Source organism: Homarus americanus, unplaced genomic scaffold (assembly GCF_018991925.1).
Source record: "Homarus americanus isolate GMGI-L3 unplaced genomic scaffold, GMGI_Hamer_2.0 scaffold24922, whole genome shotgun sequence".
NCBI lineage: Eukaryota > Metazoa > Arthropoda > Malacostraca > Decapoda > Nephropidae > Homarus > Homarus americanus.
In genome coordinates this window covers 3810402-3835492 of record NW_024722610.1, presented here as the reverse complement: position 1 = coordinate 3835492, position 25091 = coordinate 3810402, and the positions used below count along the sequence as shown (strand labels likewise).

Below are 25091 nucleotides of genomic sequence, written 5' to 3'. Positions count from 1 at the left end.
GAGTGGGTCCCTAACTCCGTGTGAGTGAGACTGGCTGTGCAGATTACTGAGTTTTATTACTATTGAATTTAACCAAGTTTCTACCTTCCCATTCAGAGATGCTATACAGATCCGCACTGATAGATGAAATGACATCAGCTCTAGAAACAGATCTAGTTTTAAATTAGGGGGAAGGGATAATGTGAAAAAGAGTGAAGAGTAGGATCGTCTGCATAAGAATGGATATAATTAGTCATAATGTGAAGTAAATCATTGATAAAAAGAAGAAAGAGAATAGGTGAAAGAACAGAAACCTGTGGGACACCACTATTGGTAGAGAAAGAGCGAGAGATCGATTCCTCGACAACAACTGCCATGGAACAGTTCTCAAGAAAGCTAGAAATTAGAGAACAAAGTGGGAAAGAGAAACCATAAGAGGGAAATTTAGAAAGCAAAGACTTGTGCCATACCCTGTCAAATGCTTTGGAGATGTCGAGGGCCACAACGAAAGTTTCCCCATAATCCCTAAGATACCTCTAAGCCACTTAAATTCAAAAGGCACCAAACTACATACAGTACTGTATTAGTGAATGGGTGAGCGAGTCATGGAGGCCCTTAAGTCTATCAATTTAAACTAAGAGAAAACAAAAATTATACTTTTGAACTGTACCTTTGCTTTATTTGTAGAAGTACGCACAAATTTCGTAACAACAGCATTAATTGGATTCATAGGATATGCAATAGGAGGAAGCATTTCCGAGGCATAGCATACATCTGCTTGAAGTGTACAACGGTCCCGTTCATCTCTTTGCCACACACGATTCTCTAACATGTTTACTACAGAACAGTTATAATCAACAGTCTTGCGCATGACACTCTTTCTAAGTCTTTTGCCATCAAATTCACCATCTGGAGCTTTAAAGGGCTTGAACGATAATGGCTGGAACTGTTGTGGGCCCCCTCCCATGGGTGGAGGCTTTCCTTGGGGTATGGGAGGTGGAGGCATGCTAAACATACCGACTTGAATCATTTTGTCTTGGTTCTCTGTTCACCTGAAATAAGAATACATGTGTCAGACCTTGAGAAGCCAGCTGTCCCAAAGAGTCCAGGATCCCCTGCTACCATGAGGCCCATGACTAACCAGGCTATACTGGAACTCCACAAAATACTAATTACCTATCAAACTTATGAGATCTTGTATAACACCCAGCTACTGTACCACGTTTCAGCAAAATCAACTTGTTTGTCCAAATTATGACATTCAAAAGATGCCAGGATAGATGTATACACAGAGGGATGGATGGAAGCTACTTCCATGGCCACAGCCTCCCTCCCTTCTTTGGCATGACAGGAGACGAAAGTGATCATGATGTATTTTTTGTTTGAGCTTCAAAAAAAGGCATAGCACTTTTACAGTGTTTTCCTTTGCAATGATATCTAATGCATTTACATACAGTTTTGCCTAGCATGGGATGCTATTTCTTATCCATCACACTACTATACAAGGTACTGTAATCTGACTTTGTCCTGTGTTGGTCATAGGGTGACCCCGACCATGGGCCCCCTTCCTTGCTTGTGTTGACATCCTACAGTAAATTTAATTGGTAAGCTAAGTGAGAGATCCAAAGTGAATGGTGAAACTATGAACAGAAACTCTGCCTAGACAACCTCATACAGGATAATCAAGATCACCAGCCTTTACCTCAACAATATTACATCATAAATTACCTATTAGGTTATTTTCCCATTTCATACAATAACAATGCATAGCTTAACCTTAGTAATCAGAATTGCACCTACATTATAATTAAAACTAAAAATATACGAGTCAGCTCATCACCGAAGGGTCAAGACGTACCTGGCGCTCCTCTCGGAGCAGCCAGGTCAACTGTTAAGTTGGCCCATACCAACCCCTTCCCCTGAACCCTCCTCCCCACCGGAATATCAACAAGTTCTCGCCAGAAGTTACAATTTCATTTAGGAAAGGAATGGAACCAGTGTTAAACAGAGGTGAACAGTGGTGAACAGTGCTTAAGTCAGTGAGAACAACTCAACAGTAACAGTCATACCCAAGTTAACCTTCACACAGTGAGGTCCCAGGTGCCCAGTGATAACGGCCCGTGATAACCAGCGATGTGTTAATCCGTCTACGATAGAAAGGCCTGGGACCAAACCTCACTCATATAACACCATCTGTGAGGGAATTACTACACCACATGTCCCTCATAACACCATATGTGAGGGAATTACTACACCACGTCAAGTCCCTCATCACACCATCTGTGAGGGAATTACTACACCACGTGAGGACCCTCATAACACCATCTGTGAAGGAACTACTACACCACATCAGGTCCCTCATAACACCATCTGTGAGGGAATTACCACACCATGTCAGGTCCCTAATAACACCATCTGTGAGGGAATTACTACACCACGTGAGGACCATCATAACACCATCTGTGAGGTAATTACACCACGTGAGGTCCCCTATAACACCATCTGTGAGGGAATTACTACACCACGTGGTCCCTCATAACACCATCTGCGAGGGAATTACTACACCGCGTCAGGTCCCTCATAACACCATCTGAGGGAACCACTACATCACGTGAGGTCCATCCTAACACCATCTGGGAGGGAGTTACTACACTACGTGTTTGTTGTTCAATACCTACAATCCTACATTAATCTGTATGTTCACTGTATGTTCCTTTACCTTTCTCTAATGAAGGCTTTTGTTAAACCACCAATGTATGTAATAAGTCATTTATGTCCAATGTATATTTTCAGCCTTCGGGCTGCAGAACTTTTTCAATAAACCGTTAATTATTATTAATTATTATTATTATTAATAGCATCAGCTAGCCGGGTGGCCCCACATGCAATGTGCTGTTCATGTGTGTGTTTACCATTCTTTCTCGCAGGCCCAAACCAGATGACAGCATCCCTGCTATTTAGTGGTCGATTTGAAACTTCCGAGATAAAAATCACAAATTAGGTATTTTTTTTTACGTTACTACAACCGTTTTCCATTGAAAAGCAACAAATCATAACCTGACCAATCATAACATAACTTATCCTAACCTTAGTCATGTGTAATCGCACAGTGAAGTCACAGAGTGGCTGGTGCGGAGAATGATCGAAAGTTTAGAGGGGCTGACAAAAAATTCTGAACTCAGAAGTTGAAAAAACATATTATTTTTTTTTAGCATTTCTACAAAAGAAAAAGACTATCTCCATTGAATTAAGCATCAAATATTTAGCAAAATGAGACTAAAATAGTCCACCAAACTAGCAAGCTAAGATCCAAATGTTAGCCAAATAATTGCAGTAGAACTGTCGAAACTACTGATTGCAAACATAAAATTCCTAAGATTCCTTTGTTGACTAAAAGTAAAATAATACCAAAGGATGTAAACAATTACCTTGGGTGGTATCACAACATTAGACTAAACAACTAAGAATTTCCAAAACCGGAAAGAGGCCCAAAGTCTTCACTTTTTTTTTTACGGGGATTAGCTCACCCGGGAAGAGGTCACTGACCCACATCGGGGCCTCGGGGGCGAAAATATAATAATAATAATAATAATAATAATAATAATAATAATAATAATAATAATAATAATAATAATAATAATAATAATAGTAATAATAATAATAATAATAATAATAAAAATAATAATAATAATAATAATAAAAATAATAATAATAATAATAATAATAATAATAATAATAATAATAATAATAATTCATAGTAAATGAAATTGAAAAAAAAAAAATTAAAATAAAATAATAAATTAATAATGATGATGATGATGATGATAATAACAACGACACTGTAATAATAATAATAATAATAATAATAATAATAATAATAATAATAATAATACTTGTAATAATAATAAAAACACATCCACACGTCAGTCATCAATATTAACCATTTATATGTGTACTTCGTGGTGTAGAATAACATGGTCTTTTTATTTTCCATTTTTAATTTCTTTTTCTCTTCTTTTATCCTCTTCACCAATGATCGGCTCGTTAGCCACTTGGGCGATCGGTCACGTCTGTTACTTTTCTTTTTCTTTTATCCTGTTCACCAATTGATCGGCTCGTTAGCCGCTTGGGCGATTGGTCACATCTCTGTTACACACTGTTGGCAAGTACTGGTCATGCACCGGCTCCTAAATGTACCTGAACCTGCTCCAGTGTTGGTCAAGTCTTGCCTTGAAAGAGCTCACACTCGGTGCCGTCACAACACTTTCTGGTAGATTGTTCCAAGAGATCACAACTCTCACTCCGAAAAAGTTGCCCTCACAGTTTTCTGGACCTGCTGATTCTTCAATCTTGAGCATTTTCAACCAACTGACAGTCCCTAGCATATCTCAGGGACCAGACGGGGTGACAGTATTCCAGATGGGGAAGCACTTCACTCTTGAAGATCGTTAAGAGGGACGAACCATCTAGACATCTGAACGACCTTCTTATAAGCCCAAATAATTTATTTGCCTGATTTATCTTCTTCTCGCAATGGCCCGAAAACTTCAGCTCATTGTCAACATACACACCTAGGTTGTAAATAACTTATTGAATACAAATTGGCAAGCAAACTGTAAGGCACGGGTCCGACTAATTACCCAAATGTACCCAAATATAGCCGCAATGAAGTCAAATAATGGTGCTACATGAATAAATCGGACTGCCAATCACTTCTCGACTGGTATTTGGTGTCATAAAGTCACAAAAAATTGGAAAACTTACTTTAATCTGAGTTAATAGATCGAGTGCATGTACCTAACCTAACACAACTCAGATTAAATTAAGTTTACCAATTTTTTGTGACTTTAAGACACCAAATAATAATCGAGAAGTGATTCACAGCCCGATTTACGCTTGTACGACCATCATTTGACTTCATTGCGACTACATTTGGCTACATTTGGGTAATTACTCGCTCCCTCGGTATATGCACGCCATCTATTAACTCAGATTAAAGTAAGTTTTCCAATTTCTTGTGACTTTCTGGCACCAAATACTAGTCGAGAAGTGATTGGCAGTCCGATTTATTCATGTAGGACCATTATTTGACTTCATTGCGACTACATTTGGGTAATTAGTCGGACCGGTAAGGCACCACTGCCAGCAAAAACCAAGTTTTATTCTTATTTTTTCGCCCCTAGGCCCCGTTGTGGGTCGATAACCTGTGCCTGGGAGGGATATACCCCTAAAAACACACACACACACACACACACCATTTGACTCACAGTGTAATAAATGCGAAGTAGCGTTCTCGCATTGTTAGCCCGTAATGGACGATTAGCCAATCAGAGCACACTCACAGTAAAATAGCGTTTGTAGGAACTTTACTAGTCACGGCCAAATATCCACTGCCAATCTATTAACTACAAGTAATTTAATCAAGTATTGTAACATATGTTCTATAAACTATCTCTCCCAACATTTAGCTTTGTGGTTTCCATTCTTAACATTATCACATCTTATATTTCAGATTTGTTAAGAGAACAACTGACTAATTATATATAAAGGCATAAACCCCTTGGAAGGATTTGGACCTTTTAAGTCAACAAGCTTACCATTAAAAATACCTCAGTGCAGATACGTGCGCAAAAAACTGATAAATGTTACTAACTTCCTCACCAGAGTTTGAATTATTCGATTGACTTGAGAAGAACAGTATTAAATTAATTCCCAGACAATACACTAGTAGAGGTCCACCCTGCAGGAAGACATCTCTCAATACCACCCAATTCTTACCCAACGACCCCCCATAGTATATAAATTATAGATCTACGATACCAGCCTGGGAGTGTAGGTTCTTACCAATACTTTTTAATTAAGGATTCCAAGTAATATTACAGAATTAATGATCCACGGGAACTGTCTTCACGTCTCCTCAACCACCGCCATCATTATCAGGGTTCACACACTCACGACAAAATTCAAACCTTTATACTCCTAGGTTTTTATTTTTATTTTTTAGTTATATCATATTTTTAGTGCCATAAAATTCTCACTAATATATAGGATATTTATGTAAATATGCCAAACTGTATGGATAGTACATTAAACAGTATATATGAAGATACAAATATATATCACAATTCATGACTCAATGTTAAGATTTGTATTATTGCTTTCAGTCTTAAGATATCCTGGATTACTTGATTATTTTAATGATTTATGAATGTCTCAAAATTGATTTAGTCAGTTACAAGTATTGTTCTGTAATTATTATAACAGTATCCTGGTCATGATTCTCACACTACTTGAAAGATCATTGACTCAAATATGTCACTTATATCATTGTGAATCACGCAAATTATACGAGTCCTTCGCATTCAAATTATTTAAAGGTATAATTTAGCTTCATTATAAATAAGAAAAATAAATTCATATATTTATCATTATTTTTTAACGATTTATTTATATCAGCGTTAATTCAAACATCAAAATTGAGACAAGTATTAATAATTTACAGCAATAATATTTTTTCTTATATATATTTATATATATAATTACACTCTTGAGCCAAAATGGTACAACAGTTAATGTGTACAATTCTCAGGAACTGTGACGTCTTATGACAACATAGCGACGCCTGGAGGCTAAAACACTTACTGTTAAAATTATACCACGAACAAAACCAAGAGGCAAATATTCTTTTAGTTACAAAATACAGTCAAATACACTTATATAGAATAGCAAAGAAATACAACTGGACCATTATATTTTAATACATTATATTATAATTATACTTAGTTTGTCAGCTTTAAAAAAAATTCAATAATTTTAGATAAAGTTCACACATTTTTCAACATTAGCTACTTTGCACCTTGGGCTAGGGGAGGAAAGTGACGTGTAGAGAAGGCACAGTATATCCCTCGCCTCTAAGACAGTATTTTGAAAACTCATTATTGACAGTTGTCCTTCTTGCGCACCATGGCTGACGACAAGTACTCCGTATTACTTCCGACATATAACGAGAAAGATAATTTACCCATTATTATATGGTTGCTGTGTAAATATTTTGAGGAAAGGTAACATTTGTTTTTTATAAAATGTATGTGGCATAGGGACAAGGCTTTTCTTTTTTCTTTGTTTTACCCTCTTCACCACTGATCGGCTCGTTAGCTGCTTGGACGATCGGCTGCGTCTCTGTTAGGCACTGTTAGCAAGTTCTGGGCATGCACTGGTTCCTGAATATACTTGAACCCGCTCCAGTGTTGGTCAAGTCTGGTCTTGAAAGAGCTCACACTTGGTGCCGTCACAACACTTTCTGGCAGATTGTTCTAAGAGTTCACAACTCTCACTCCAAAAAAGTTTCCCTCACAGTTTTCTGGACTAGCTGCTTATTCAACCTTGAGCTGTGACCCCTTGTGGGGCGAGCGTACGCCAGCTCCAGGTTAGGTCACCCGACTGAGTAGTGCCCTTGAGATGCTTATGCACCTCAATTAGATCGTCCCTTGCCCATCTGTAGTATAAGCTAGGTAAGTTCAGGCGCTCCAATCTCTCAGGGCAGCTGAGGTGCCAAAGCGCAGGCACCAGTCTGGTGGCCCTCCTTTGAACATTTTCAACCAACTGACAGTCCCTAGCATATCTCAGGGACCAGACGGGATGACAGTACTCCAGATGGGGAAGCACTTCACTCTTGAAGATTGTTACGAGGGACAGACTGTCTAGGTATCTGAACGACCTTCTTATAAGACCCAATAATTTATTTGCCTGATTTACCTTCTTCTCGCAATGGCCCGAAAACTTCAGCTCATTGTCAACATACACATCTAGGTCCTTCTCACATTCAGTCTCAAATAGTGCAGCTTCTTCATCCCGTTGGGACATATGATACGCCTCCTTACCGTTGGTATGCCCCAGGTGCATCTTCTTACACTTCATGACATTGAATCTCAGCAGCCATTTCTTCGACCATTTTTGGAGCTCACAGAGGTCCTGCTGCAGCTCTTCACAGTCCGCTTGGTTCTTGATTTCCCGAAATAACTTGGCGTCATTCGCAAACATTTGCATGGAGGAGTGTACAACGTCAAGCATGTTATTTTTTAAACAAACAAACAACAGCGGGCCCAATACACTGCCCTGTGGTACTCTGCTTGTGACAGGTACAGATGATGATTTCGTGCCATTAATCACCACACACTGCTTGCGGTCATGTAGAAAGTCTTCTATCCACGCTAGGACATTTCCCCGAATTCCCTATCCTTCCGGTTTGATTTTCAGCCTTTCATGGGGTACACTGTCGAAAGCCTCAGGTAAATATTGTCGATATTACCACCCCGTTCAAGAATATAGGTCCAAATATCCAATACCTTTAGCAATTGTGTTAAGCAGGAGCGCCCCGGCATAAAACCGTGTTGGCAATCCTTTACAAGGTTGTTTCGTAGTAGATGTTCCATTGCGGCATCTCTGATAATACTCTCAAGTACTTTACATATTATGCTGGTCAGGCTCACCGGTCTATAGTTGTTTGTGGAGTGACGATCGCCCTTCTTGCAGATAGGACTCACATAAGCCATTTTCCATTCACTGGGGACCATTTGTTCTTCCAGGCATTTACAGAACAGGATCTTCAGGGGCTCAGCAAGCTCGTTGCACAGCTCTCTTAGCACTCTAGGATGCACCATGTCAGGGCCGGGACTCTTATGGACCTTTAGCTTTGAGAGTTTATTTCTTATACCCTCTTCTGTGAACACAATGTGGGTCAGTGCTGTGTCGAACCGTCTGTCCTCAAATGCAGGAAGGTTAATCACATCCCTTCTTGTGAACACCGAGGAGAGGAAAATAAGCTGTTCAATGCCGCAGCTTTATCCCGGTCAGAATCTACGTAACTACCATCTTCAAGCCTGATACTCCTACTCGCGTTTTCAATTTCGACTTTGCATAGTAGTAAAACGCCTTTTGGTTTGACTTTGCTACGGTAGTTCATATCCCGGAAAGGTTTAAGGATAAACTTATTTTTGAATTTGTTTGATATTTAGATTTTAGTCACAGCTTGACCTCTAGACTCAAGGGCTTTTATGGGGCAGCTTTATCCTGACATTTATGAAACAGGTTATTAGGATAAATGTATTACAGGTTGACAATCCTTTATCCGAAATCCTTGGGGCCAGAAGCATTTCGGTTTTTGGAATTTTTTTTTTTTTTTTTTTTTTTTTAGCTTACCCGGGCATAGATCACCGACCCACATCAGGTCCTGGGGGGCGAAAATATAATAAAAATTATAATAATAATAATAATTCATAGGTCTAGGTCGTGTTTCTCACTTTTGATCTTTTTTCATTCTTGTATTTCTTTATTATTATTATTATTATTATTATTATTATTATTATTATTATTATTATTATTTCATTATTACAGTATTGTTGTTATTATTATTAATTTTATTATTATATTTTATTATTATTATTATTATTATTATTATTATTATTATTGTTATCATTATTATTGTTATCATTATTATTTTATTTTGGTGTAATTTTATTAAAAAATTTATTTACTATGAATGTTTATTATTATTATAATTATTATTACTATTACATTTTTGCCCCCCAGGCCCTGATGTGGGTCAGTGATCTATGCCCGGGTAGGCTAATCCCTGTTGGAAAAAAAAATAAAATAAAAATATTGGCCCCCCAAAAAACTTTCGGTTTTCAGAGCTTTTCGGTTTTCGGAATTTCGGATAAAGGGTTGTCAACCTGTACAGTATTTCTTCTTTCATGCTGTCTCCAGTATAGCCAGTTCAAACCACAGTTTATTTAACCTGCTTCAGTGACGATGGCTGAAAATTTCAACATCACCTGATCACCATTACCAACACATGAGCCATCTGTTAATGACATTCTCACAGGTACATTAACCTCTCATATCCCATACCACTTTTTTTTTTTTTTTACGCAGGTATTAGCCTACCTGGGCACAGGTCACTGACCCACATCAGGGCCTGGGAGGCAAAAATGTAGTAGTAGTAGTAGTAATAATAATAAAAATAATAATTCATAGTAAATACAATTTATAATAAAAAATACAAAATTAAAAATAGAATAAAAAACACTAATACCGTACTACTACTATTAATAATAATAATAAAGACCAATAAAGAAATACTAAAAAGAAAAGGAAAAAAAAGATCAAAAGTGAGAAACAATATAATGTATGTTGTGTTGTCAATAGTAAGAGAAAGAATTGAGACCCTGCATTTGTGTGTAAATGAGGCAAAAAGTCAGATCAGCAACCTGGGACTTGGTCACAATTTTCGTGATGTCATATGGCAGCAGGGTCTACCATTAGACAACACATTATGCTTCCAATACCTTCCCAGGCGGTATTACCTCCTTGTTTGGTAGCTGCCTACTACCTACCTGCTACCTATGGATTGGTTAAAGAGCCAAATATCATCATGTGTTAACTCTAAAGATTGTGTAGAATGTATCATTTTCCCTTCACTCATTAGTTGACTGTTGTAAAGCTTTTAAGAACAATGGTTATCCTTTGATAGAAACTGTGAATTCCACAATATAAGATGAGTTCTCAAGAAAAGTAAATAACTTTCATGCCATATTATTTATATATAGGTACTAGAAATTTTCTTAAATGGCAATAAAAGTTTTTGGGAATTTCTTTTCAGTGGCATCAACTTCGAGATAATAGTAATAGATGACGGGTCACCAGATGGCACACTCGAAGTTGGAAAAAAGTTACAAGAAATATACGGTGACAACAGAATAGTAAGTACAGTATACTGTCTCTGTACAGAGGCAACTTGTTTATGGAAGAAAAATACTGTAATCTTTCTGAACATTCAAAATTACAATATAGTTAATTTCTTGGAGTATTAAAGATATAAGTTATAAGATTATTAGGCCGTCAAACACCATCCCCATAATTGTAACCAGAAATATTTCAATTAATTTAGATAATATTATACAGTTTCTACTGCACTGTGGTTCCCCACAAATGTATGATTCTCACATACAGTACAGTATATCGCTGCTGCATTTCTTAAATTTTGAAGAGATTACACCTGTATTTTCATCATTTTTCATCAGTTTTTGATTGTTTCATAAATTTAATTTTTTTTTTTTAGTTAAATTAACTTAAATATATCACACAAGGCACACACATGAATGTACAGAGATGAATGTTACTTTTTGCCCCACCTAAATCTGGTCTCTCTGTTATAAGTACATACTGTTTTCATCATCCAATGTCTGCCTTATTGTGCAAGATTTTATCTCCCCACCAAAAATATCAAAATAGGATTGAACTACTTTGTACACTACAGTGGTACAGTACAGCAGTATTCTCATTAGTGTGTCCTAGGTTTAATCCCTGGCTTGGAACTGAGGTTACAACTTCAAGATTTACTAGGGTTGCTTGAACCTGAGTTAGTTCTAAAATGGGAGACAAAGAGACAGAGAGAAAGAGAAAGGTGAATTCATCAGAGTGCTGCATTCTAAGCTTTCTGGGAGTGTTGACAAGTTTCTTATGAGGGCGAGAGTGATAATAGCTTATGTGTCAAATACGAAAATCAAGGATGTGATGAACAAGGAATCTAATAATAAAAATATTATTTATGGGAAAAGTGCCATATATAAGATTCCATGCAGTGCTTGTTCCATTGCTAACTATGGGAAAACATGGAGAGGTGTGGGGGCAAGAATCATAACGAAAATGACAAAAGGAACCACTGTACATCAAACTTGTTAGTGCTTCACATTGACAATCATGGACACCTGCCAAAATGGCAAGAGGTGGAAACACTACATAAGGACACAAGGACAAGAAAGACGATCGAGGCATCTTACATCACTTCGGAAAAAATATCAAATCATCAGGAAGGATTTGTGAGCCTGACCAAGGCCACCGGGTCACTCTGATAGTTTGCATGATAAGGAGGGCAAAGCTGGAAAGAGTAAAGTGACCAATTAGGTGGACACATTCCCGGGCAAATGATGAGATGACCTGCGATAGGGTATGTAGGGATGCTGTTGTAATTGTTTTGTATAATTATTTCTGAGAAAGGCACATTGCTGAAATGCAAAAGAACAAAACTCCCGCTGCATTCTGTGTCCTTACCACCATAATTCACTCTTATGTCATGACTACAGTCCCAAAAAATTATTTCAGAATTTTTGTCCTAATGGACTTCTATCATAGTGGAGTTAACTTTTCCTCATGCAATAGAAAGTCATCATATACAATATTATATAAGTATTGTTTAGTTAAGTATGTTAAATGAAACTTAACCTAGGCTGCCTGTGAATAAGTTTGGTAGCAAATGTGGGAATAATTTCTTGATCTACCAAAATTCTTATCGCACAGTTTTACTGTGGGATGAACAAATACTGTATGTATATATGTATAAAATATTCTACAGTGCAGTATGTAATATTTTGCAGGTTTTGCGTCCAAGGGCAAAGAAACTTGGCCTCGGAACTGCATACATCCACGGCATAAAGCATGCCAGTGGAAACTTTGTCATCATCATGGATGCTGATTTATCTCATCATGTAAGTGTGGGGAAATTGTTTTTTGTTGGATCTAGAATTGAACCACATACAGTACAGCATACAGTCCTTTTCCATGTTTTTACACATTAGATCTATTTATTCAGAAGAATCTCTTTTCCATAGTTATACTATTATTTAGAGCAAGAAGTAGCGTGTTGGTCGAAAAATGTTGTTAAAAATTTCAGGTTGTTTTTGAAAACTTACCATACCATGAAAGATGCTCAGAGAACACTGATAATGACAATAATCAGATCTTCCTTGCTCTCAAAGTCAGAGGCCCACATTTGAGCTTGAATTTCTTTATCTGAGGCAAGAGTCTTCTAAAAAAGAAAGGGAAAATTTATTAAAGGAATTAAAGAACATTTTAGAGGGATACATGCACTTACACTTGCCAGCTGAGCTGTTTTGCAATTTGTCTCTTGTGTTTATCTCATCAAAACATTGTAAATCACTTAATATGTATATATTTTCATATACTGTACAATAAATAATAATCAGAAACATGACAACAAAATGTATCAAAATGTTGAAAAAATTTGAGTCTGCCCTCAAGTCAACTCCGTGCTTTGTTATTAAAGTTGAGTTAACTTTAATAACAAAGCATGGATTTGACTGGAGGGTAGACTCATATTTTTTTTCTGCATTATGATATATTTCGTTGTTTTGTTTCTGATTATTTGTGAGAGGATTTTCCCATTATTATTTATTTGTATGTGTTTTGTCTGTGTCTATACACACATGCATACATGTACAGTACAGGTAAAAGAAGACATTGTCATAAGGGCAAACACATAAAAGGAATACAGTATAGTCTGGATTTACGCGGTTTTGGTTAACGCGTTTGGTCATTTACGCGGTGCCTTGCCAGAATGGAAATGCTTTAATTACGTGGTAAATTTAGTCATTTACGCGGAGAGTGGCTGGAGGTCCAGACGCGCCCCGCCATTTTGTATTCAAGCGGCCCATGCTAGACCACAAGCGGGGGGGAAGCGGCGCGAGTAAGGTTGCGAAGTATCTCGCTGTTGCGTTGTCGGTGATGTCATATGACGTATTGGACTGTGATTGGGCCACGCATCCTTACCACCCACGCATTCTCTCCGCCACTAGCTGTGATTGGTCAAATGTAACATGACGTGCCCTGCCACCAGAGGGTAGAAGTCGCTGACCTAGCAGGGCCTGTCTCATTGCTCTCAGTCTGTGTATACAGTTCTCTCTTGTGCCTGCTATTCCCCTCACAACTCACAAGGCTTCTGCGGGACCCCCACCACCAGAGAAAACTATTGAATTTCCCGGACCAAGCCATGATTGTGTGAAGGAAATCAACTAGTTGGGGAGAAAATTAAGCTAATCCTTGACAACGACCCAGACAAGCATCGGTATGAAGCGTCTAATAACCATCTGACGAAAGTTATGGAGCCGTATATCCAGATCTATCTCGACAACATCAATGCTAGTCGTCAACATAGTATTGAGGACTTCCTCGCCCGCAACCCACCACAACCACAGCCAGCTCAAATCAGTGATAGTGATATTGACAGTGAGAATATGGACTTGGAGATGTTTGTCTGGGAGGCCCTTCAAACCTCTGCGAGTAGTGAAAGTGATTCACCGGAGGGCAACTAATCTGCCCTCTGCCTCGGAACCAGCCGCCATCCACGTGTGCCGACCCAGCTTTTCTACTAATGTAAGTGTTAAAAAACCTAATATTATTGATATTTCTCTTAATTATTAATTGTGTGTGCATACCATCATAAAATTAAGATGTTATTTTTACTACAAGGTACGTATTGTGTCGGAAAAAGTGGAGTTTGGGGGTCGGCCCAGTCTCTGTTACAATTAATCCCATATGTTCTGTTATTTCATTTACGCGTTTCTTGTTTTACGTGTGCCTCCACGGGTTCAGTTGACCGCGTAAATGCAGACTATACTGTATACATTTCTTTGCACAAGAGTAAAAATGTGCCCCACAGTCAGCAAATGATATTCGCGGATTTGGCGATTCGCGGCCATTTTGAGATCCAAAACTCCCACGAATTTTATGGGCATGCTGTACTGCATATATTTTATACTTTTTGTTTTTACCATACAAACATCCAGGCAGCCTTGTACTGTACTTCATTACCAACTTACCATATTAAGAGATTATTCTTAAAACTAAGAATTTTTTTTTATATGGATTTACAATAACAAGAAACCAATAACAGTACACTGTATAACTTTTTCAGCCAAAGTTTATTCCTGAGTTCATCAAGACACAAAAAGAAGGCAACCTTGATGTGGTGTCTGGAACTCGTTATAGTGGAGACGGAGGTGTATATGGATGGGACCTAAAGCGTAAAGTGATCAGTCGAGGCGCCAACTATCTTGCTCAGATCCTTCTCAGGCCTGGAGCTTCAGACCTCACTGGTTCATTTAGGTAAGTATTTATGGCAGTGATGAATTGCATTCTTTTCATTTTCAAGGTTTAGAAGCGCTATCTGTTTTTCAAGCTGAGCATTATACTTTTCCATTCATTTAAAAAAAGTTAAAAGGTTGAAATGCCTATGGCTAAAACTGGAAAATATTCTACTGTTTATTTCCTTCTAGTTAAAGATGGCTATTTTCCAAACATATTTTTTATTCACTTTCTAATAGCATTACAGTGGTCCCTCGGTTAACTAGCACAATTCATTCCAGCAGGTTGCTCGTTAACCAAAACCATTGTTTCAATGGGTTTTTGGGTAATTGGTTCCAGCTCACCAAAAATTGCCTAAATTCAACAAAAAAGGTAGAAAAGTACACTTACTTTGAGGTGTGTATGTAGAAGGCTCCTGGATGATGATGATGATGATGATGGGAATTAGAATGGGGGTGGAGGAGAAGGAAGAAGAGAAGGCATTGGGGTGGAAGAGAAGTCACCCCATGGCACCATTTCACCCATAAAATTTTAGTTCTCTTGGTGTATTTCAAGATTATTTTCTTTAAATCAACACTGCACTGCATTATATATTGTCAATATGTAAAATATATTTCAAAATGACCAATAATTTGCTTGGAAACACAGAAAAAAGCGTTTAGTTGAAGAGAGTCTCAAGCAAGATGTTACCTCCACTGAAAACAGAGAGAGACTAACGCCTGTCTGGTGTGTTAACAGGCTGGATGGTACGCCAGAAACTAGTTTCTTTACCTTCAATTATGTTCAATAATTGTTAAAATGACTTAAAAAGTTAATATTAAACTTTTAAAATTATTGAATAGTACCGTATAAACTTCTTGATATTTTCTAAAATAGTAAGGAATTTAAGCCCTAAAACCGATTACTGTATTGGCGGACTAATACTACAGCTGGTGGACCGCCAAATGCAAGCGAAAACATGTTGAAGTCGGCTCGTAAAAACTCGTTAATCGAGGGATTGCTCGTTAACCGAAGTTAAGAATCTTATGGAAGGTAAATCGTTAACCGAAATCTCGTTAACCGAGGGACCACTGTAACTGTTTTACTCTATGATATAAAGTTTTTAAGAATAATCCTTTTGGGGGGGGGGGGGGAAGATGGATTAACCATAATGTAAGGATGCACATATTTTGTTCTGGATTTTTTGGATGTTAAGTACAGTTGTCCTCTTTTGACAAATTAGCTGTTTAGTTGAGTTATCTGTGTCAACATGGTTTTTTGGGGAGGGGATATTGTGTTGTCACAAAAGCTACAATGGTCTCTTCCTCCATTAGATTTTTATATCATTCTGATATTATAGTGCTACTTCAGTCTGTTCCTTTAGTTTCATTAGAGTAATTACAGCATTTACCTCCAGAGCCTTTGTATTCCCCTTCTTGTGCTTTAGAAAATTCTTTTGATTTATGTGTATGCATACCTTAATAGATTTATGTAAATGCAAAATATAACATATGCATTTGAGCAAAGAAAAATAAACAGGGTTAGGTTCCAGGCACTGCCAAAGCCCTCCATTACTGCAGTTTCAGTCTACTACACTTTGAATTACAGCAGATTTACAGCATCAGTTGTACGCTAAAATACTCAAATAAATGATCGTTAGACATCATAGACACTGTGTTATTATGACTGTTCAAGATAAACCACTGTAAATGTTATCAGCAAGAAAAAGTAGCCCGAACAAGTAGTGGTGCATTCAGTCTACACCACCCACCACTTCATGAGTAAAATATGAGGCAAAGAAGGTAAAAACATTTGGTAATTATTGTGTCCAAATTTCAATTTCCTAGCTGAAAAAATGATTGAATTATTGCCTGGACAAACAAGAAAACAAACACACACATGCAGCAACCAATGAGTATTGTACAGTACTGGTACTGATATCTTCAGCACCTGAAGGCAGGAGGGGGGTGGTGTACATCAGTCATGGTGGTTGGTTTCAGGTTATCCACTGTGTGGGTAGTGTGTGCACATTAACAAATGTAGCAGTAGTTGCTCAGAAATTACAGTATTAAACATAATGAAAAATATTCTAAAATGGATTAGGGCGTGGTTCTAGGGCAGGAAACAGAGAGTGAGCATTAAAGACTAAATCCGATTGGATTAACTTCACTAACGGAGTACTACAAGGCTCGGTACTTGGACCATTATTATTTATTATATACATAAACGGCATAAATATCGGCGTAGACAGCTCTTAAGTAAATTTGCTGATGACACTAAAATAGGGCATGTAATTAAGTCCACAAAACTACAGGAAGATCTAAAAAAAATTTTGAATGATCTGAAAAATGGCAGATGAAATTCAACGTGGACAAATGCAAAGTACTTAGTCTAGGATATGTAAACAGAGAAACCAGATACCAGATGAACAACGATGTTGCAGAGAAATCCAACTGTGAGAAAGATTTAGGAGTTATGATAAGTAGGAATCTTAAACCAAGTAAACAATATGCTTTTGCTCGAAACAAGGTTAATAAAATACTGTACAGTAGGTTTTCAAATTTTGCGAGTTTTTAATTCGATGTTTTTTATTTGGATACAAAAAAATACAACACAATTTCAAATTTCAACGGTGGAAACTCGAATTTCGACTGGTTTGAGTGGCCCGCCAACGTTCAGACGTGCACAATCGTGTAAACAGCGTCATTTCTCTTATGTTCAAAAGATTCATTATTGTTTGTTACTGAATGTCTTTTTGATTGAATTAATGTTTATGTGTGCAAAATGAACAATACAATTCATTAATAATACGAAGAATATTAAAACACATGAGGAGACGAGACGGCATTGTTTTCATTAATGTTTACAAAACCAGTGACTGATTGGATCTACATATAAAACTGAAGAAAATAAAACCCTGGTTGTAGCTGTAGTAAAATTAATGTAAGAAAATTAATTTGGTTGTTTTAAGTAATTTTATTTAATGTTAATAAATGGAACAATAGAAGTAGCTAACCATTAATGGTAAAGAAAAAAGTGAGATCGCGAATGTAAGTGCGCACATGTGAAAACATATCGTCATTACTCTACATACCGTAAGAAAATGAAAGCAACACTTATTTACTGTTCATATATATTTTAATTAATGTTTCTGAATTTAAAACAAAAATTCTACTCACCAGTGGTGGTAAAGTTGAAAACAGAAGGACAGCCAATGTTGTTGTGTGTGTTTTTACTCGGATGACGAAGTTGCCAAGTCATCAGGTTCAACTCGAGCTGAATCTGTAGAACATAAAAACTTTTTCTGTGTTGTTTTTAGTTTTTATTTAACTTTATCTGTGTTATTTTCGTTGGTTTATTAGGATGTTGCTTTATTACAGGTAGTAATTTGCCAAAAAAGTAGGGTAAATAAGGCAAAATTTAGCCAAGCATCGATACTACCAGACTCAAATTAATTTTCTCCATAGGAAGTTGTATTTAAATTTGGACATTGAATTTCGCGTGGTTTTTATAGTACAATAATAAATACAATACAATAGAATACAGTACTTAAACTTACTTTGAGGTGTGTACGTCGTATTTCCGGCAGCTTTGTTTACATATCAAACAGCTGATTGTAGAGGCAGTTGATGATGACATGCCATATTCTTTACAGAGTGCATTGGTTCTAATGCCTTCTTCATGTTTCATAATAATTTCTGCACTGTATAGTATCAATATGTGAACTAAATTTCAGATTGACCAATAATTTTAATGTAAAAATGAAAAAATATTCAAGAGACCAACAAAATCGATGTTCACTCCACTGTAAACAAAGTTAAATTGAGAAGTGTTGTTGGGTGATTCAATCAGCTAATTGGCACACAAAAACTGTTCCCTGTACTGTCTTTATTATCAATATGTTAACTAAATTTTAGAATGACCTATAACTTTTATATAAAAAATGAAGAAATATTCAAGAGACCAACTTCTTGATATTTACTTCACTGGAAACGAATGTAAACATAAAACCAATTACTGTACTGTATGGCAGACTAGCCGATCAGCTGACCAGCTGATGCGCACAACAAAACGTGTTTATCGTAAGGATTTCGTTAATCGAACTGAAAATCCTTATGGGAGCAATTCGTTAACCGAAATTTCGTTAATAGAACCGTTCGTTAACTGAGGGACCACTGTAGTGGATGAATGGAACAAGTTACCAAACATCATCATTAACTCAAATACACTGGATAGCTTCAAACATAGATTGGATGGATATATGAGCAATAGGGGTTGGGTGTAAATGGGACTGCCCAGTGTGGGCCAATAGACCCGCTGCAGTTTCCTCCATTCTTATGTCACCACATGGGCTGAGGCCTCAGGCAGGTGAGGAGTAAGTTGAGGTGCTGAATGAAATGAAGTGTGAGATGGGATGAGGTGCTGGGTGAACTCAGGGACCTTTGCTCTGGAAAGGGTCTGGTGATGGGTGCTATCATGTGCTTGCAGCTGTTGCTGTAATGTGTGGTGACAAGCTAGGCATTGAAGGTATACGAGTATGGTGGCCGTTGGGTGCTTGTGATGAGGTAGAGCCTAAGGTAATTGATGTCTCCTGCCAGTTAGTACCAAGCTGGCCTGTGCTAGATCATGTGCAATGTAACTGTTTCTGTGCTGTGTGATGGGATAGCAATTTGTGGTTGTGGATCAGGCAATGGAGATGTGTGATGGCCTCATTAGCACATGACAGTGTGGTTGTCTTACAATGTAAATTTTTACTGGTAGCAAGAAAGCTGTATTAATGTGAAGCAGAAAAAGTTTTGGGCTCACTCAACGTTAATACCTGTACGAATAATGATTATAGCGATCGTTTGCATAAAAAAATAACAGAATCTTCACAGTTTTGTGTTAGACAATATGAAACAACAGATGAAGGATTTTGATGACCTAACTGAGACAATAGGAGTTGCAGTGTTATTTTGAAATTTGTCAGATCCATCCGTAATGACACCTTTCTGCGCTATACAGTAAACCCCCGCATTACGCGGTTTCACTTTATGCATTTCCACGTTTATGCGGTACCCTGCCAAAACCGGAATGCTCACTTTCCGCGGTGTGTGTACCCTTTTACGCGGAGAGCGTTGCGAGCAGGGTGCGCACAAGGTCGCCCAGTCATCAAAACATTACCGAGTTCTTCACCCGCCACCCACCACAGCCGGCCCAAGTCAGTGATAGTGATAATGATAGTGAGGATATGGACTTTGAGGGGTTTGACAAAGAGGCCCCGCAAGCCTCTGTGGTGGATAGTGATACAAGTGATACAGGTGAGGGCCAATAATCTGCCCTCTGCCTCGGAACCAACCCCCCATCCCCGTGTGCCCAGCCATCTTTTCTACTAATGTAAGTGTTAAAAAGCCTAATATTATTGATATTTCTCTTAATTATTGATTGTGTGTGCATACCATCAAAAAATAAGAAGTTATTTTTACTACAACGTAGGTAGTGTGTCTGAAAAAGTGGAGTTTGGGGGTTGGCCCGGTCTCTATTTCAATTAATCCCATATGTTATGTTGTTCACTTTACGCGGGCCTCTGTGGGTTGAATTGACCGCGTAAAGTGAGGTATTCACTGTACATCTATACGTATACCTTTCCATCTTTGTTTAGCTTCTCTGTTACTTTTTTTCATAATCATATGATTGGTCTCTTGTTTTTCCACAACAGATTATACCGTAAGGAGGTGCTACAGAAGTTGGTGGAGTCATGTGTCAGTAAAGGCTATGTATTCCAGATGGAAATGATAATCCGTGCCAGACAATTTGGATATACTATTGGAGAGGTGAGTTGTGATATTCCTTCTAATTGCATTTGTATTACATCAATTTATTGGTGTGTTGTCTCTTGCAACAGGGCCAATTTCCTTGTTGGTTTGGTACCATGAAACACTATTGTACTTGTTACTTTGTTGAAGGTGATTCAGTATTTATTATGTGTAGGAACGGTCCAGTCATTTAGGAAAACATTGTATACATATATATTAATCTACAGTATATTATACTGTACAGTACAGTTAAATGTCTCATTTACTAATTATATAATTTTGAATTAATACTTCTGCACCCTTTCATGTTTCAGGTTCCAATCAGCTTCGTGGACCGTGTTTATGGTGAGAGTAAGTTAGGAGGATCAGAAATTATTGGATATGTTAAGGGTCTTCTGTATCTTTTTGCTTCAACATAAAGTTTAGAGGTGGGAATCTGTTTTCATGACCTGTAATCTCTTCTATTTTTCAGTAAAAAAAAAAAAAAATCTTATAATAAAATTGAATAATGATGAGACCTTAGTGAAACTTAAATTCATCTTACCTAGATGCCTTTCTGTTCAGCAAGCTGTGAATAAAAGAAAGATACATATTTACCAGTCATATTAAAAAGGAAAACTGTTGTAGATTTTACTTTAGTAAAATGTTCTTGCTCCTTGAACTCATCTTGTAATACAGCGGTATATGAATTTTTGGTTTTGTTGTAATCCACACTTCTTTTTTGTTTTCCCTAATGAGAACTTAGGCTGGTGAGACTAGTTACATTACATGTCATGATTCTACCTTTGATTTTTTTTTCATTTCACATGTATTTGGCTTATGAATTTAAAATGTTTATTAGTAGTTTTAGGATGTACAGTGCTCGTATGAAAATATTGTTCAGAACTTATGTTTCGCATGTCAACTTTTCTTGCTTTGGTCCTACTGGAAATTTCCTTACCAGAAAGTAATATCCTCATTCATAACCCAGTGTTTGTCAAAATAATTAAATTTTGGCAAGTGTTTATTTGTTTTCTGATTTTACTGGAAGTCTGGTACCAAACACTGATATCAGAAGCCAATGTTATGAGTGGTCAGGTCTCCTAGGATGGTTATATGGCTCTATTTGTCCACCAGAGATTCACTGGGTAGAGTATGTTCACCTTGAGTAATATTTTGTGGCAAAGATTTCTCGTACAGTAATTTTGTTTATAGATATAACTGATAATTATAATTGCAATATAATATATATTCCTGATGTAACAATTTCATACTCTGTAATAAATGTGGCATTTTTTTAGACATATAATATTTTATATTTTTGTATTGGGATGTTTTAATTGGAAAGAGGATTCACTGCATATCAATCAATAGTTAATTCTTTGTGTGTGTGTATATATGTTTGAGTTCCATTCATAAGTCAAAAATGTACTTCATTCGAAACACATACCCTATGTGCATACGGTACTTACAGAACAATGTTTCAAATCCCATTATATCATGCTTAAGTCCTCATGTACATCTAAAATCACCTAATTTAAGAGAAACAAAGAAATATAATGACAAAATAAAGTAAATGAAAGTGAAAAATACATCAGGTAAAGGTAGTAGGCAGCTTTCAAACAGGGAAGTACTACTGCTTGGGAAGATATTGGAAATATAATGTGTTGTCTAATGTGCCAGGGTGGGTGGGCTAATCCCCATAAAAAAATATAATTAAATTAAAATTTTTACTTTATGGGACCTCATTCTTATTGGCTGATGTTCGTAAAATGGACATACATAACCCGGGAGCCTCCTTTCTGTGTGTGCGTGCATTTGTATCAGTCCATATAGCACGCGGACTTCCATATACAAACAATACCTCACTAGTTGGGAATCGAACCCTGGACCTCTGCGTGTGAGCAGGGATCGCTACCACCGCAACACAAGAACAACAAAAGTAATCCTAGTTTTTTCTTATTTCATACAAAGCCTGATCATTCGTCTTCGTGAAGCAACATGAACCTCCATCAGGGATTGCCCGTGGTAGCGATCCCTGTTCACACGCAGAGGTCCAGGGTTCAATTCCTAACTAGTGAGGTATTGTTTGTATGTATACAGTAAACCCTTGCCATTTGTGAGGGATAGGTTCCAAGAAATGGCACGAATTGGCAAAACTGCGAATAGCAACTTATATTACCTTAGTGCACTACTGTATACTTATACCAAACAACTAATCAGCCACGGCAGCACTCATCCTCTCTTTTAACTTATCTAATAATAAAACTTTCTTTGTCAGGGTCATCACTGACTTCTGCCTTTTACATTTCACTCCACTAGCATCAGTAGCACTGGCACTAGGCAGTCTTTTAGGGTCCATTTCACACAGAAATACTAAAGTTTTGAGAGTACAACACAAGATGCTGCGTGGGGTGACTCGTTGTGCTGCTGGAAAAGGCTTGCAAGCTAGCCACCATCTGCTTACCGCGAATCGTCAAAATCGCGAAATCCTTACGAAAATCACGTTTTGTTTTGAACATCAGCTGAAGGGGTACTCAGCCAATTCAGTAATCTCTTCTATGTATACATTCATGTCCAATGGAGTAAATATCAAGAAAATTGTGCACTTTAATATTTGTGCATTTTTTTATACAATACAGTAGTACCCCGATTTATGCGGTCAATTGAACCCACAGGGTACCGCCGATGAAAACCGCGTAAAGTGAACAACAGAACATATGGGATTAATTCCAATAGAGACTGGCCCGACCCCCAAACTCCACTTTTTCCGACACAATACCTATGTTGTAGTAAAAATAACATCTAAATTTTATGATGGTATGCTCACACAATTAATATTTAAGAGAAATACAGTCGCCAGGTTAATGTCCATTCAAATAATGGACTCAAATTCCCCCCCCCTCTTCCCAGCTCACTGGCCCCTACCTCTCTGAGAAATGATTGTATCTTATATAATATCTCACACTAAAGTTGGGAGAATATAATTTGCATTGCTGGAATCCTTGCAAGACAGTGAATAATTTGAATATAAACGTCATGTATTTTGCACAAGAGATAAACAATTTTGCTCTCTGTAATAAAATTCTTAAATATGATCTAAAATTTGTATGTCTAATGCAAATTATAGCTTGTTTATATTCAAATTAATCACTATCTTATAAGAATTCCAGCAATGTTAATTATATTCTCCTAGGTCACTGGCATTTTAAAATTAGAAAACCTTAATAGGACTGTTAAATAAACACAGGGAACGATTTTCCGGGAAAATTTCAATTCCGGCTATTGGAGAGTTCCGGGTTTATTTTATACACCAATACTAAATAAGAGAAGATTTAAATAAGGTATTGACCTTACTTCCACTATGTTTCTTGATACTACCTGTATTTGTACAGTATTTACTAACTTAGTACACTGTAATAATGCCTTTTATTAATACAGCAGTTAACCAGTATTATATGTACAGTAAAGTCTTATGTTTATTCCAATGTTGTTACAGTATTTGTATATCAAGATATATTAATAGCCACTGTAAATTTATTATATTATATATGCATTTTGTAGGTGGTGATATTTATAATAAAATATGTGAATGAACTCCAGATGTTAATTGCATGATTTTTCAGTGTTTTAAAAAGCCTTTGTTAACTCAACCACTTAAATATTTATACTGTATATAATTTGGCAACTAATTGTAGTTTCTGTACATGATTTCGTGGACTTAGTCATGCTTGGCCCTCACCCCTGCACTTCTCCTGCTACCTATGCACGTGCTCAGTATCAGCTGAGCCAAATAATGTATTGAGAGTAGATGACATCATAGGAAGTGAGAAAATCTGTGGCTGATGGAGACATAGGGCATCTTCTCGGGATTGTACAGTAGGTAGTAGTTTTTCATGAGTGAATTGTTCCTACCCAACGAATCAGAGTGATTCATTCATTAAATAGTACTACCTACTGCCTCGAGGAAATAGCAGATATCCCCATCAGTCATAAATTTTCTCACTTCATATAATGCTAACTTTTCATTGCAGCCACTTTATGAAAAGTTCTGTCAACAGTGTGATAATTTGTAAAAATGTAAAAAGTGTTAAAAAAAATTATCGTTCCAGTGTACTGTAATAGTTTTTAACAATGGACAAATGGTAGAAAATTTGTTAACCTTAAAATCTAATTACAAACATTCTCCACTGAAATTCTCGCTCCATTTACTGGCCCAAGATGCTTGGCTGACTGGTTAAAGATGCACAGCTGACTGGCCCAACATGCTCAGCTCACCAGCTCAGCTCACCAGCCCAACATTCTCAGTTTCATTACTTCACCATGGCTAAAGTAAGGTACAGTAATTGAAGCACTCATTTTTCTTCCATACTTCTACATACAGTAAGTCATTGTTTAATGTTGCCCCTGATAACGTTG

The 25091-nt window shown here is 37.1% G+C and overlaps 2 protein-coding genes across 2 annotated transcripts in view; one reads left to right on the top strand and one right to left on the bottom strand.

The window, feature by feature from the left end:
- The window catches only part of LOC121862899, a 79467-nt gene extending 73547 nt beyond the window's left edge, over positions 1-5920 (bottom strand). Inside the window, exons 1-2 of the mRNA XM_042361299.1 lie at positions 5824-5920; positions 650-1031 (exon numbers count right to left, since the gene is read on the bottom strand). Of these exons, the coding sequence (XP_042217233.1) occupies positions 650-1009 (360 nt within the window). The 5' untranslated portion in view covers positions 1010-1031; positions 5824-5920. The remainder of the gene's footprint in view (positions 1-649; positions 1032-5823) is intronic.
- A 914-nt stretch (positions 5921-6834) lies between these two features.
- On the top strand, positions 6835-21217 carry LOC121862898 (dolichol-phosphate mannosyltransferase subunit 1-like). The gene is made up of 6 exons (XM_042361298.1): positions 6835-7040; positions 10640-10739; positions 12414-12524; positions 14750-14940; positions 20597-20711; positions 21008-21217. The coding sequence occupies exons 1-6, from the start codon at positions 6943-6945 to the stop codon at positions 21110-21112; spliced, it is 720 nt and encodes a 239-aa protein (XP_042217232.1). The 5' UTR covers positions 6835-6942; the 3' UTR covers positions 21113-21217.
- The last annotated feature ends 3874 nt before the right edge of the window (positions 21218-25091 follow it).

What these genes read in the sequence shown, in the direction of transcription:
- LOC121862898 (XM_042361298.1), top strand. Translation starts at nt 6,943, where the DNA reads ATGGCTGACGACAAGTACTCCGTATTACTTCCGACATATAACGAGAAA. An exon ending in TATACGGTGACAACAGAATA is followed by an intron (nt 10,740 to 12,413) that starts GTAAGTACAGTA and finishes AATATTTTGCAG; the next exon opens with GTTTTGCGTCCAAGGGCAAA. An exon ending in ATGCTGATTTATCTCATCAT is followed by an intron (nt 12,525 to 14,749) that starts GTAAGTGTGGGG and finishes TAACTTTTTCAG; the next exon opens with CCAAAGTTTATTCCTGAGTT.